This window comes from Syzygium oleosum, unplaced genomic scaffold (genome assembly GCF_021117445.2).
Source record: "Syzygium oleosum isolate NSW1041296 unplaced genomic scaffold, Sole_v2.1 Sole_v2.07, whole genome shotgun sequence".
Classification (NCBI taxonomy): domain Eukaryota; kingdom Viridiplantae; phylum Streptophyta; class Magnoliopsida; order Myrtales; family Myrtaceae; genus Syzygium; species Syzygium oleosum.
In genome coordinates, this window is record NW_026607491.1 from 468,515 (window position 1) to 480,767 (window position 12,253).

Genomic DNA, 12,253 nt, shown 5'->3' on the forward strand with positions numbered 1-12,253 from the left:
CAATTCTGGGCTCAAAGTCACGCGCAAACAGTGTTCATCGTGATTTTTCAAATTTCTCTTTGTTGTTGATCAGTTTTAGTGCAAAAGGTTAGGGACTGAATTTGCATTTCATCGAATTTCATGCTTTGGTTTCGTATTCTGGTTGCTCGCCATCTGAAGTTCTAAACTAGTGTCCGATTTGCTTTGATGCGATTAATTTGCACATTAGTCGCGATGGAATGAAGCTACTAGGTTGAGGTTGGATGATGTTTTGAACTGTATTAACTCTGTCCGTCTGTGTGATGCTTTAAGATAATAGGTTGCCCATGTCTGAAGAGTAGTTGTGAGGCCTCTTGTTTGTTGTACGACTTGGCTTTTACTCTTATTCATCAGGAAAGAATATGCAGGACAATGAAAAAGAGAGAAATGTGAATGAGGCTAAAGCTAAAATTGGAAACAAACAGCGTTAAAGCACAAAAACAAGAAGTCTCTCTCTCTCTCTCTCTCTCTCTCTCTCTCTCTCTCTCTCTACTTCAAACTGGTAGATCATTAGGGATGCTAGACAGTGACGGGTGCGATGACAATGCTTGAATGAGAAGAAAGGTTAAAGATAAAGAAGAAAGGCCAAAGTGTGATAAAGAATAGAATGTACATCACTAACAACAGCCAAAGCCCTCTGGTTTCCATGCCTTTAATTTACATTCCACGAGTTTCTCGCCGAGTCCTCCTGCTCCATACTGACCTCGGCTCGAGTCCTGCCGCTTCTAACTCCTTTGTAACTATGCTTGCTTGACACTTAGTTGCGTGAAGCAAGATGTTCATTCTTATCGGATGGTAAATAAATTTCAAGGTATTATAGACTCTCTGCCCTCAATAGTCACCTTTTCTGTTATTATATTCTCTGGTTTGCATATCTATTCAATCACTGTTGCCTCACTGTAATACTCATGCTGAATAAAAGATTCCCTTCCAGGATCCGTTGAGAGAGTGAGGATCAAATGGGAAATACGAAAATTCTTGCAGAAGCCAACAATTTATGGATGAAACTCAATCTCCGAGGGGCAATCCTTACGAGCCTATCTCTACAAGTCTTTCTCATCTTATTTGCACCCAATTGACAGAAGTGGTCAAACTGGTGGTTCGCGACTCTCATGTGGTCGGCTTACTTGGTTGCCGACTCAGTCGCTGTCTATGCCTTAAGACTCATTGCCAAAGCCCAAATCATTGGTGGTACTTCAGACTCCGAGGTCGATGCATATGGTGACCTTTTGGCTTTTTGGGCTCCATTTCTTCTGCTACACCTCGGAGGACCAGACACCATAACAGCTTTCGCGCTCGAGGATAATGAGCTGTGGGGTAGGCACTTGCTTAATCGCTTATTCCAGCTAGGCACTGCATGCTATGTGTTTTACCAATCCCTCCCCAGTAACAAGCTAATTGTCCCAACCATCCTCATGTTTATTGGAGGAACCATAAAATATATAGCGCGAACACGTGCTCTGTATCTTGTAAGCTCCAGTAAATTCCGTGATTCCTTGCTCCCACCTGCTGATCCTGGGGAAGACTATCCCAAGTTCTTGGAAAACTACTTTGCTTCGTTGAAGTATGCGACGGATTTTATCAGGCATGTATTAGAACTGTCGTTGCCGGAGGACCAACGTCTTTTCCCTCATGTAAGAGCAGAAAATAAAAAAAATTTGGACGACAGAACAGTGATAGAAACGGCGTTTTTTTACTTCACAACCTTCAAAGGCCTCCTTGTGGATCTCATCTTCAGCTTCCAAGAACTTAACAGAAGCAGGGACTTTTTCTTCAGCCGAACCGTGAAGGATGCCTTTCGGGTCATTGAGGCTGAGCTCAACTTATTTTATGATGTTCTTTATACCAAGGCTGCCGTGGTTCACTGTCCAAAAGGGTACCTTTTCCGAGCTATCTCAATTGGCTCCATTGTTACTGCTTTTGCATGTTTCCATGTCCTGAACAAGCATGGTTTTCACGAATATGATGTACAGATTACATACGCCTTGCTCCTTGGAGCTGTTGGCCTGGAATTTATAGCTCTTGGTATGCTCATTTGCTCTGACTGGACAATTGCAAGAATAGGGACATCTGAGGAACATAGTAGAAGTTTGTTTCAAGGAAGCATCTTCATCGAGTTCCTCCTCAAATTCAAATTTGAAAGTTCACCATTTGCATTGGATATACTACATGCTAGACGGTCGAAATCCATCTGCCAATACAATTTGATAGATTCTAGCTGAGAAAGCGGCCAAAAGGGATTGATTTACTCCTTTGTTACATCCCTCTGGGAGAATTGTTTGATGACTTGACGTCTGGACGAGTAAAATACAGTGAAAAATTAGGTGAACTGATTTTTGAAGAGCTAACACGGAAGGCATCAATTGCAAATGACTATCAAAGCATAAAAGAGATGTGTGCTGCTCGAGGTAAATGGGCTCTGGAGAATACTAAAACAAGGCGAGATTGCAAAGACTTGCTTCCATCCATCCGTGATGTTGATTATGGTGAGAGCCTTTTACTGTGGCACCTTGCCACCGAACTCTGTCACAACACTGACACAGATTAAAGTACAAACCACCACCGGGAAAGCAGTAAGGTCTTGTTAGATTACATGCTTTATCTTATGATCAAACAACCTGGAATGATGTCTGCGGTGGCTGGGATTGTCCAAATAAGGTTCCGAGACACTTGTGCTGACGCGGACAGGTTCTTTAATAAATTTCATGAGACCAAAACGGAAATAACGAACAGAGATGCCTGCCAAAATCTCCTTGATGTTCGTACAGATACAAACTTTAAGCCTGCTGATGTGAAAGGAGACAAAAGCAAGTCAGTGCTTTTCGATGCGTGTATTCTCGCAAAAGAGTTGAGGAAATTTGGGGGGATCAAATGGGTGATCGTGAGTGAAGTGTGGGTGGAATTGTTGGCGTATGCTGCGATTCATTGCCGACCATACGTGCATGCTCAACAACTTAGTAAAGGAGGAGAACTTGTCACCTTGGTTTGGTTGTTGATGGTACATCTTGGCTTGAGCGAACAGTTCCAAATACGCTTCGCATGATGCAAAGTTGGTGAGTCGGCAAAAGATGATGCTCCTATGTGCGAAGTTCATGAAGAATCTCATGGTAGGAATCTCACTTTGTTTACGCCTTTGTTTCGTTTCTTCATGTAATGGAAGTGCTTATTGTTTGAATAAAAAAAATGTTTGTTGGAGCACGTTGCTTTGTTGATGTTCTTCAAAAAAAGCCTTGATTCATGGTACGCGCCTGAAGGAGAATGAAGACAAAAGGCTGCAAGCATTAGCGAAAGGGTTTTCTGAACCGGACGGAACCTCCGCAATAGGTGCGTCCAACACAGAGTTGGGAATTGCATCGAGTGTCTCCTCAAAGAAAGACTTGATCGTCTACAAGGTCCAAAAACCGCATTAAAGTTAATCGAATGGTCAGGCTGAAAGACACAAAAGCTTAATATAATCGAAACGAATAGCCTAATGTGCAAATGCACAGTGCAATGCTGGAAAGCTGCATCAGCTTTCCGCTTCCACAAACCCTTTCCAGGCTCTGAATGGAAAAGACCAAGGAAAGGCTGCAACATGTTAAAAATAAAATTATCGAAAAAAGCTTCATCTTTGGCCAAACAAGAAACAGATGATCTATCACACCCGGCAACATTCCAACGGCAGAGAAGCAAGAAATCTGCTTTCAAATGCTAATTATGGCTTTGCAGCCGTAAATACTATATGGGAGATTTTAAAGATATCCATTGCAGATCCTCTCGGTGCTGGACTGCTCTCCACCAATGTCAAGCTCAGATAAGTGACCTTTACAATGCCCATAGCTGAAATATCAGCTATAAATGGCCTAGACTAATAGATCTTAAATTTTTCCAACAGTTGCATAGTCAAGCAAAGGCTACTAAAATCCTCCCCTAGAACACTACAAAAGAAGAAATAATCTAGTCAAACCATTTCCTCCATCCATACCTTCGCCACATCACGCACAGTTGGTTTCTTTCCATACATTCCAAGAACAGCATCTCCATAAACTTCATACTCTTTAAGGACCAGAGAATTGGATAATTGTGAGGAGGGGAATACTCGAAGCAAACAGGAGGCAGTGACTACGCAGATAATAATTATCCAGCCACATGTACAACTATACCTGACGGCACATGACACCACTGCTTGGAACACCATAAACAGCGCTATCTACATAAGTCAAAGTCTGTCGTGGGCCGTTAAAATTTACAATCATTTTCAAATCACTAATCAAATTTTGCAACCATAAAGCGAGCACCGCTCGGCTTAGCTAAAAGATCTAATCAAGTATGATCTATATCGTTGCATTTTATACCATGAAACAAATTAATAATACCTTTCTTCAATGCCATAAACATTCCCTTGGATTATGACACAAACTCAAAACAAAATGGCAATTTCCGCAGCCTAAGTATCACCAAATCAAGATCTCAATCTATCTAGGAGCTACTCAAGGTTTGTAACGATCCGGTCCTGCAAGAGCGGGGAGTGGTCGCCGGGGCCAGAGTGCCTGGATAAGGAGCAGCTCCTGGCAGGCTTTGAGGATGATCCCACATTGCCTGAGTGTGGTGAGGTGAAGTGCCATATGTGTGATAGCACTTGTCCTAACTTGTAACAAGGCCTTTTCTAGGCGACGCCTAGAAGAACAAAACCGTGCGGGCTCCGGCCCAAAGCAAACAATATCATTACGAGTGGGTCCTGGGCATCACAGTGGTATCAAAGCCAAGCCCAGCCAAAAGTGTGTGGTTCGGGAACAAACCAAGCGGAAATTGGTAGGTCTATAACAACTCGATCTTGTGAGGGCGAGGAGTGGTCGCCGGGCCAGAGGGCCTGAACAAGGAGTGGCAGCAGGCTTCGAGGATGGCGAAGGGGATAGGAATGAACCGAATCCCACATCGCTTGGGTTTGGTGTGGTGAAGTGCCATATATGTGGTGGCACTTGTCCTAACTTGTAACAAAGCCTTTTCTAGCAAAGCCCAGAAAAACAAAACCATGTGGGCTCCAGTCCAAAGCGGACAATATTGTTTCGAGTGGGTCCTAGGCATCACAGTGGTATCAGAGCCAAGCTCAGCCGGAAGTGTGTGGTTCAGGGACGAACCAAGCGAAAGCTAGTGGGCCTATAACAACCCGATCTTGTGAGGGCGGGGAGTAGTTGCCAGGGCCAGAGGGTTTGGATAAAGAGCGGCTCTTAACAGGCTTCGAGGATGGCGAAGGGGACAGGAATGAACCGAATCCCACGTCGCCTGGGTGTGGTGAGGTGAAGTGGCATATATGTGAAGGCACTTGTCCTAACTTATAACGAGGCCTTTCACCTAGAAGAACAAAAACATGCGGGCTCCGGCCCAAAGCGGACAATATAGTTATGAGTGGACCTTGAGTGTCACAGTGGTATTAGAGCCAAGCCCAATCGAAAGTGTATGGTTCGGGAGTGAACCGCGTGGAAGCTGGTGAGCTTGTAACGACCCGGTCTTGCAAGTGTGGGGAGTGGTCGCCAGGACCTGAGGGCCTAGACAAGGAGCGGCTTCTGGCAGGCTTCGAGTATGGCGAAGGGGACAAAAATGAATTGAATCCCACATCACCTAGGTGTGGTGAAGTGAAGTGCTATATATGTGGTGGCACTTGTCCTAACTTGTAATGAGACCTTTTCTGGGCGAAGCCCAAAAGAAAAAACCGTGCAAGCTCCGGCCCAAAGCGGACAATATCGTTACAAGTGGGCCCTAGACGTCACAAGGTTAGCTTGATTAGTTCGATTTCGATCAAGTTTGAACTACTAGATAATTAAGTTGAGTCAGCTTGAGTTCAATTTTTGAACTCAAGTAGCTCCCGAGCCTAATCTCGTAATTAAACTTTTAATTAGTTTTCGTTGCAAGACATTTAAACAAAACAAATTATCAATTATATTGTAGTTATAATACATAGAGTTTGAGCTCAAGCTCGTAGTTGGGCTTAATTGAGCCGAGTTTCATATTTCATAAGATAATTGATGGAGTCTCGATTATTCAGTACGAGTTGAGTTAAATTAGTAGTCTGTGTCAACTCAACTTCAGCTACATTATGCCTTAGATACCGACATGAATGAAAAAATGATTACAAATCAAATTTTCCATTGAGAATGTGAAAAACATAAACCGATTTCCACATTCATAACAGATTGCTTAAAAGTTGCATTATATACTTAACCCGCACTTCTCACTTTGATATGCTTGCAGTCAAGCAGAATACATCCTGGATAAACAAGACAAGTAAATCGCTTTGCCTCCTCTTATTGATCAAGGACATGGATCACCATGATATATAGTGGATCACCATGTCCGCTTCTAGGCTCAATAATTCAATCTAAAATTAATGTTGAAATATGTCTCGAGTTTTGAGTTCATAAATAAATCTGATCTATAAGCGCACCCGGAAAACCGACTGAAATTTTTATATAATCGGATGTGGCATAAATTTGCAAAGTTTATATTGGTCTTGGATCGGTATCACTTGGATCGTTTTCTTGAAGATTGACTTTTGGTCAGACAAACAAGAAAAGGAAAGATTGGGTCAGAGAAAGAATAAGAAATAAAAGAATCAGAAATATTCTTTCCTGATTTCCTGATTCGTGTGGGAGTCGTTCAAGAAACGGAAAGTCCAACGTGTGGACTTGAAGACCGGTCTAGTGGGTTTTCTTAAGGATCAATGTTGACCGCAAGTTGGACTCTAAGTTGACTGTGGACCCCACGTATAGATACATAATTTAGGGGTGTCAATGGGCCGGATTTTCATGATACTCGACCCGACCCGAAATAATGGACATGTGTGCTCGGCTCGACCCGAAACAAGACTCGAATATGATATAGCCAAGTGATCGGGACTGGTCGGTTCGGGTTGGGTCGGGCTGGGTTCCGTGTTTCAAACTCATCCAAACGATTTTGTTCTTGCTTTCTCGTCACCTCAAAAACCTGCCAAATTCATTCCACGCCCAAAAATGAATTTCTGATTTCCACGCTCTCGACCCGCGCGTATGCCGACACTCCCTTCTGCTTCCTGAGTTTCTATCCTTCCGCGCCGCCCCCGTCTCCTCCGTTGCAGCACGCCGAAGATGCCCCTTCCGGCGCGGCCTCGCCGGTGAAGCCTGAGCCTCCCGAGGAGGCGCGAGGTGCGGGGTCAATTCTAAACAGAAAAGCTATCTAGTGATCAATTCTAAACAGAAACAGAAACAATCAGAAACAAAGCTACAGAAATCAATTCTAAACAGAAACAGAGCACGCTAACTAGTGATCACAGTCCTATTAAACAATCAGAAGCAAATAGCAAAATCATTTGAAGGCACAAAGAAACTAGCAGCAAAACCGACATTTCAGTCCGCAAAGATGTCGCGGTCAGCAAACGAAGCACGGAACGAGCCCACGAGAACGCCCAACCTGGTGGAAGCAATCGGACCCGGCGAGGGCCAGGTCGCCGAAGAGCCCGGCAGAGACGACGGCAGGGAGGTCCAGGACGTCGTCCCTGATGGCAACCCCCGACCACGCCGGCGAGCCGCTGTCTGGCCGAAAGACCCCGAACGGCAGGTTCTGGATCGAGAAGTGGGAGCCGGGGCCGACATCGATGAAGGACTTGAGGGCCATTGAAGCGCTGTCTCCGGAGCTCCGACGGAAGAAGGTGCGGTGTTATGTGGCGGAGAGGCTTGGAGGGAGAGAGCAAAGGAAGGCGAAGTGATATAGCAAAAGAGATAGCAGAAGAGGCAAGAGAGCGAGAGAGACGTGGAAGAGAGATCTAGGGTTTCCTTGTTTGGGTTTTTCTTGTTTGGGTTGGGCTTGGGTACCCGAACCCAATAAATTCAAAACAAGACCCAATTATTTTTCTTGTTACCCAAACAAATTAAGACCCAACCCGACCCAATACGAAAATTTCCTGTTTGGATCTGGTCGGGTCAGGTCAGGTCGTGTTTGGGCAGGTTCTTTTGACACCCCTAATACATATGGATCGTGAGATTCCTGTGATTATAGTCTTGAAGCACGGCTTGTGTGCGAGTGCTTGGTGTACAAAGATGCGCAGAGGGAACTCGTGAATTACATTCATGAAGTCAGTGTTCGAGCCATAAAATCTTGCATTAGAGTTTGTGTGTAATTCTTTCGTGAGATTGATAGATTATTTCATAAGAAATTATGAGAACAAATACCATATGAGTTATTGGGTGCAATTGAGGCTTAGAAAATACTGAGAGTATATGAATGACTCAAATGTAATTGTAATCTTCATTGTATCGCTTAATCTATAGCGAAATTCCGTGCTGCTCTCCTCGTGGACGTATGTCACTACGATCGAATCACGTAAATCTGGTGTCCGACTTATTTTCTTGTTCTGTCATTTTACTGTTAGATCGCTTGCCTCTACAACGATTAACTTGACTAAAGTATGATTTTACCTCATGGATAGAGTTTATGCCTCCATTTATTGTAAACTTCTGGAAAGTCACGCAATAGACCGAAAAAAAAGTATTCATATCTGCATATGAGAAACTGAAATGATAAGCTGAACAATACTGTACTGTTTCCCAAGCACAATAATTAAACTCTTTAAGAAAAAACTCGGAACAAAAATAACAAACAACATTAAAAAAGAAAAGAAAAGAAAGCAACAGAAAACAAAGAATTCTCGTTGGTGAGAAAGAAGAAACTTTGTAAATAAAGTCACCTTTAGAGTAATCAAGCACCATAAAGTTAAGACATAAGCATTGCAATTGTTCACACTCGTATTGGATAAAGCTATAGCCCCTGCCTAGCAACGCAAGTGCTTCAAAGTGGAGCTCCCTCTACCTTTTAACTCTAATCTTATAAGAAAGGCTCGATGCAAAGCAGTCGTACTCCAAATTGAACATCGAATTTCCTCTAAGTGACCTATACAACGCCCATTGCTGAAACATCAGCTGTAAATGGCCTAGACTAATGGACCTCAGATTTTTCCAACGGTGTTTTTGGAGGCCTCCAATTCCAGGCTCAGCATCACGCGTAAACAATGTTCATCGTGATTTTTCAAATTTCTTTTGTTGTTGATTGGGTTTAGTGTAAAATGTTGGGAACTGGATTTGCATTGCATCGAATTTGTGCTTTGGTTTAGTTTGCTGGTTGTTCGCTGAACTAGTGTCCGATTTGTTTTAATGCAATTACTTTACACATTTGTCGCGAAGGAATGAAGCTACTACATTGAGGTTGGATGATGTTTCGAACAGTCTTAACTTTGTCCCTCGTATGATGATTTAAGATAACAAGTTGTTAATGTCTGGAGAGTAGTTGTGAGGCCTCTTGTTTGTTGTAAGCCTTGGCTCTTGTTCTTATTCATCAGGAAAGATTAGAACCTACAAGACAATGAAAAAGAGTATATATATATCGCTCTCAGTTCAAAGTGGAGATTGCGTGCGTGCGTGTCTCCGCATCGGTAATCTGAGCTGTTGCCTCATGAAAATCCTGAACAAGATTTAACCAGCATTAGAAAAGAAGAGCAAAGGAGAAAAATAAAAGCTCGCGCTATTTCTACCTCTTTATTGGCCCTGATTGAATTGACTATATTATTCCTTACGGATCCCACTCTTGATTTAAGATTATTTCTTTCTTTTTTCTCTTTTGTTTTTTTGTTTCAATTTGACTAAATGACAAAACTATCCACGTCACTTTCAAACAATACACTCAAGCCGCTTCTTCCACTCATGACATCATGTTTGTCTTCTTCTGAACTTATTCTCCATCGTTGTAATCTACGCAAGCACTAATCAAATACTGGAGTAAAGAAATGTTAGTTCTATCTTCAAATTGTTGACTTTATCTCCCTAGATTCTCCTCACATAGTAAATTTTCCAACTTTGATACTTTGAAGTATACATTATACACAATTTACTCATCTTTCATTGCTTTATTTTTTTTTTATAGTGCAATCACTATGGAAGACAATATTATTTTTCTGCTTAAATGTATCTATTGATGATGAAACTGCAAATGGAGAATAACAATCAATCATGTCAACAAGTTCATTTGAAACTTTATTAGGTAATTTTATGACACAAGAGGATCTTTTGAGTATCATACTGACGCATCTTCTTGATCAAGGTTATATTGTCTCCTTAAAAAGGTTAAAGAGAGACAAATATGTTCTTCTTGGTTGCGATAACTAAGGTAATTATCGTGATCAACATAATATTTCTATTGCATGTTTGAGAAGAAAGACCGGATTTCATTTGATTGACTATCTTTTGAAGTTTATTGCTATAAACAGAAGAACGGATCATGGTCGCTCAAAATATTTAATGCATCACACAATACATCATTAAAATTTTGACTATCAGATTCACCGACTAAAATTAAAGTTAAGCAGTTAAAATACACGGACTACAATGTAATAACACAAATTAAAGTTATAATTGAATGAAATGCATACTAAAATTGGTGGATGGTTCTTTTCAATCTTACTTGTGCTTAGGTTGATTTTTGAATTACAGTTTTCCAGTACCAAAAAAGAAGAAGAAGAAGAAATGTACATCTCATTAACAACAATTAGCTTTTTTATCGTCAAATAATTAGTTAGCTATCAACCAATTTTTCATTTTGAAAAGAGGTACACCAATTTTGTTTCAAATGGAGAACGAAAAGGAAAATACCAAAAAAGAAGAAAAGAAGGCAAGCAATAATATTAAATCAAGAGCGATCCCCACATTTAACAATAATAAATGTTGTTTGAGAGGGGCATGGGTAGTTTCTTCTCTAGTAAAATTGAAATAAAAGAAAAAGATGAAGAAAAGGCAAGAAATAATCTTGAGTCAAGAGTAAGACCTACAATGGATAATGTAGTTAATTCAATGTGAAAGGGGTATCGGAAGCTAATAAGGAGCGGAAATGGCACGTGCCAATATAAAATTGTGATTGTCTTCAAGAGTGATATCTAAATTAAGAAAGTCGAGCCACCTCTTCCTTTAGTAGGCTGACAACATTCCTTCCTTTGTTTTGTGCTCATTTCCAGTTTCAAATTTAAAGCTGCATCCTATGTCCAAATTGGATCCATTTACAATCTCATAAGCACCCCAAGCACCTTCAAGTCCTACATATGTCTTGCCTACCGTGCAACGTAACAACCGTGAATTACCTTGAGGTCAGGTCTCAACAAATACGACACACTCATAGCTCAGAATCAACTATAGGATACGAGACGATAAAACAAGGAAAGGAAAGGAAGCTACATCTACATACGCAAGAGAGCGAGTCTATTACCATTTTGGTAGAGGACTTCAAAGATGTAGCGACATTTGTATTAGTTTCAAATGAAGTACTGGGCGCCTTCACTTCAACCCAATCGTCTTCACCAGCATTCAAATTAATCTCATTTTTGGATCTTTCTACGGCAAACTCATCCATAGAGTCCCCACGAGAAGCGAGATTAGCTGCTTGAGGAACAGCCCCACCAGAAACTACGTCCCTGACGACAATGCCGCATCGAACCGTACAGAGATACTCATTGCCCGCCCGCTGCTTGGGGGCGTAGTATATCTCGTAAACTCGAGCAGTGCTTCGGACATAAACTTGGCCCACATCGTGTCGCTGAGCGAAACTAACTGCAGCAAACGAATTCTTTGTCACTCATAACTGCAACTAAGGCACCGAAACAATTCTTCTTCGAGGCTTAAACAAGTAATGATCGGGCGGTCGAGGTGAAAAGTACACATAAACCACCACTACATCACATTAACACGAATCGTTCGAAAGCTACTGAAGCCGCTAATCGATGGTCTGACTCGTGTGCTTCAAATCAAGGACAAAAAAATAATTCAAACGCAATAAAAGATGAAACTTGGAGAAACACCGCGACCGAGCGACTGCATCTCGTCTCATAGTCATGACTAATTACTAATTCACTCCGCGAAAACGATAGAACCCACACACCAGCACTCGGGAAGCGAAGAGTGAGCCGGAAAGGGCTTACCAGTGATCTCGCAGGGGCTGCGATCCGGCGAGGGAGGGCGCAGGAGGAGAGGAGCTCTCGGAGCTGAGCCGACCGCGCCGTCATCGATCGGAGAAAGAGGCGACTCGACGGTCACCGAGTCGGCGAGACGGCCGGCTGAGACGGTCCAGCTCGTCGCGACGCCGCTCCAATCGGTGTCTTCTCCTCCGGCGACGATCGAGCCCATGATTGATGGATTCTTCAAACTGGGAAGCGTTGGAAATCGCCCGGCGGCGGTCGCGACTTCAATGG

General features: G+C 42.4%; 1 protein-coding gene, 1 long non-coding RNA gene and 1 pseudogene across 2 annotated transcripts; 1 reads left to right on the plus strand and 2 right to left on the minus strand.

The window, feature by feature from the left end:
- The first annotated feature begins 977 nt into the window (after positions 1-977).
- Positions 978-3,061, plus strand: LOC115666770 (uncharacterized; annotated as a pseudogene).
- A 237-nt stretch (positions 3,062-3,298) lies between these two features.
- On the minus strand, positions 3,299-4,067 carry LOC115666769 (uncharacterized). Its single transcript, XR_008816938.1, has 3 exons — positions 3,983-4,067; positions 3,505-3,585; positions 3,299-3,403 (listed from the first exon to the last, which is right to left on the minus strand). It is a non-coding gene; the product is annotated as an uncharacterized LOC115666769 (long non-coding RNA).
- A 5,344-nt stretch (positions 4,068-9,411) lies between these two features.
- Positions 9,412-12,253, minus strand: LOC130138594 (uncharacterized). Its single transcript, XM_056313057.1, has 3 exons — positions 11,984-12,253; positions 11,275-11,615; positions 9,412-9,483 (listed from the first exon to the last, which is right to left on the minus strand). The coding sequence occupies exons 1-3, from the start codon at positions 12,186-12,188 to the stop codon at positions 9,412-9,414; spliced, it is 618 nt and encodes a 205-aa protein (XP_056169032.1). The 5' UTR covers positions 12,189-12,253.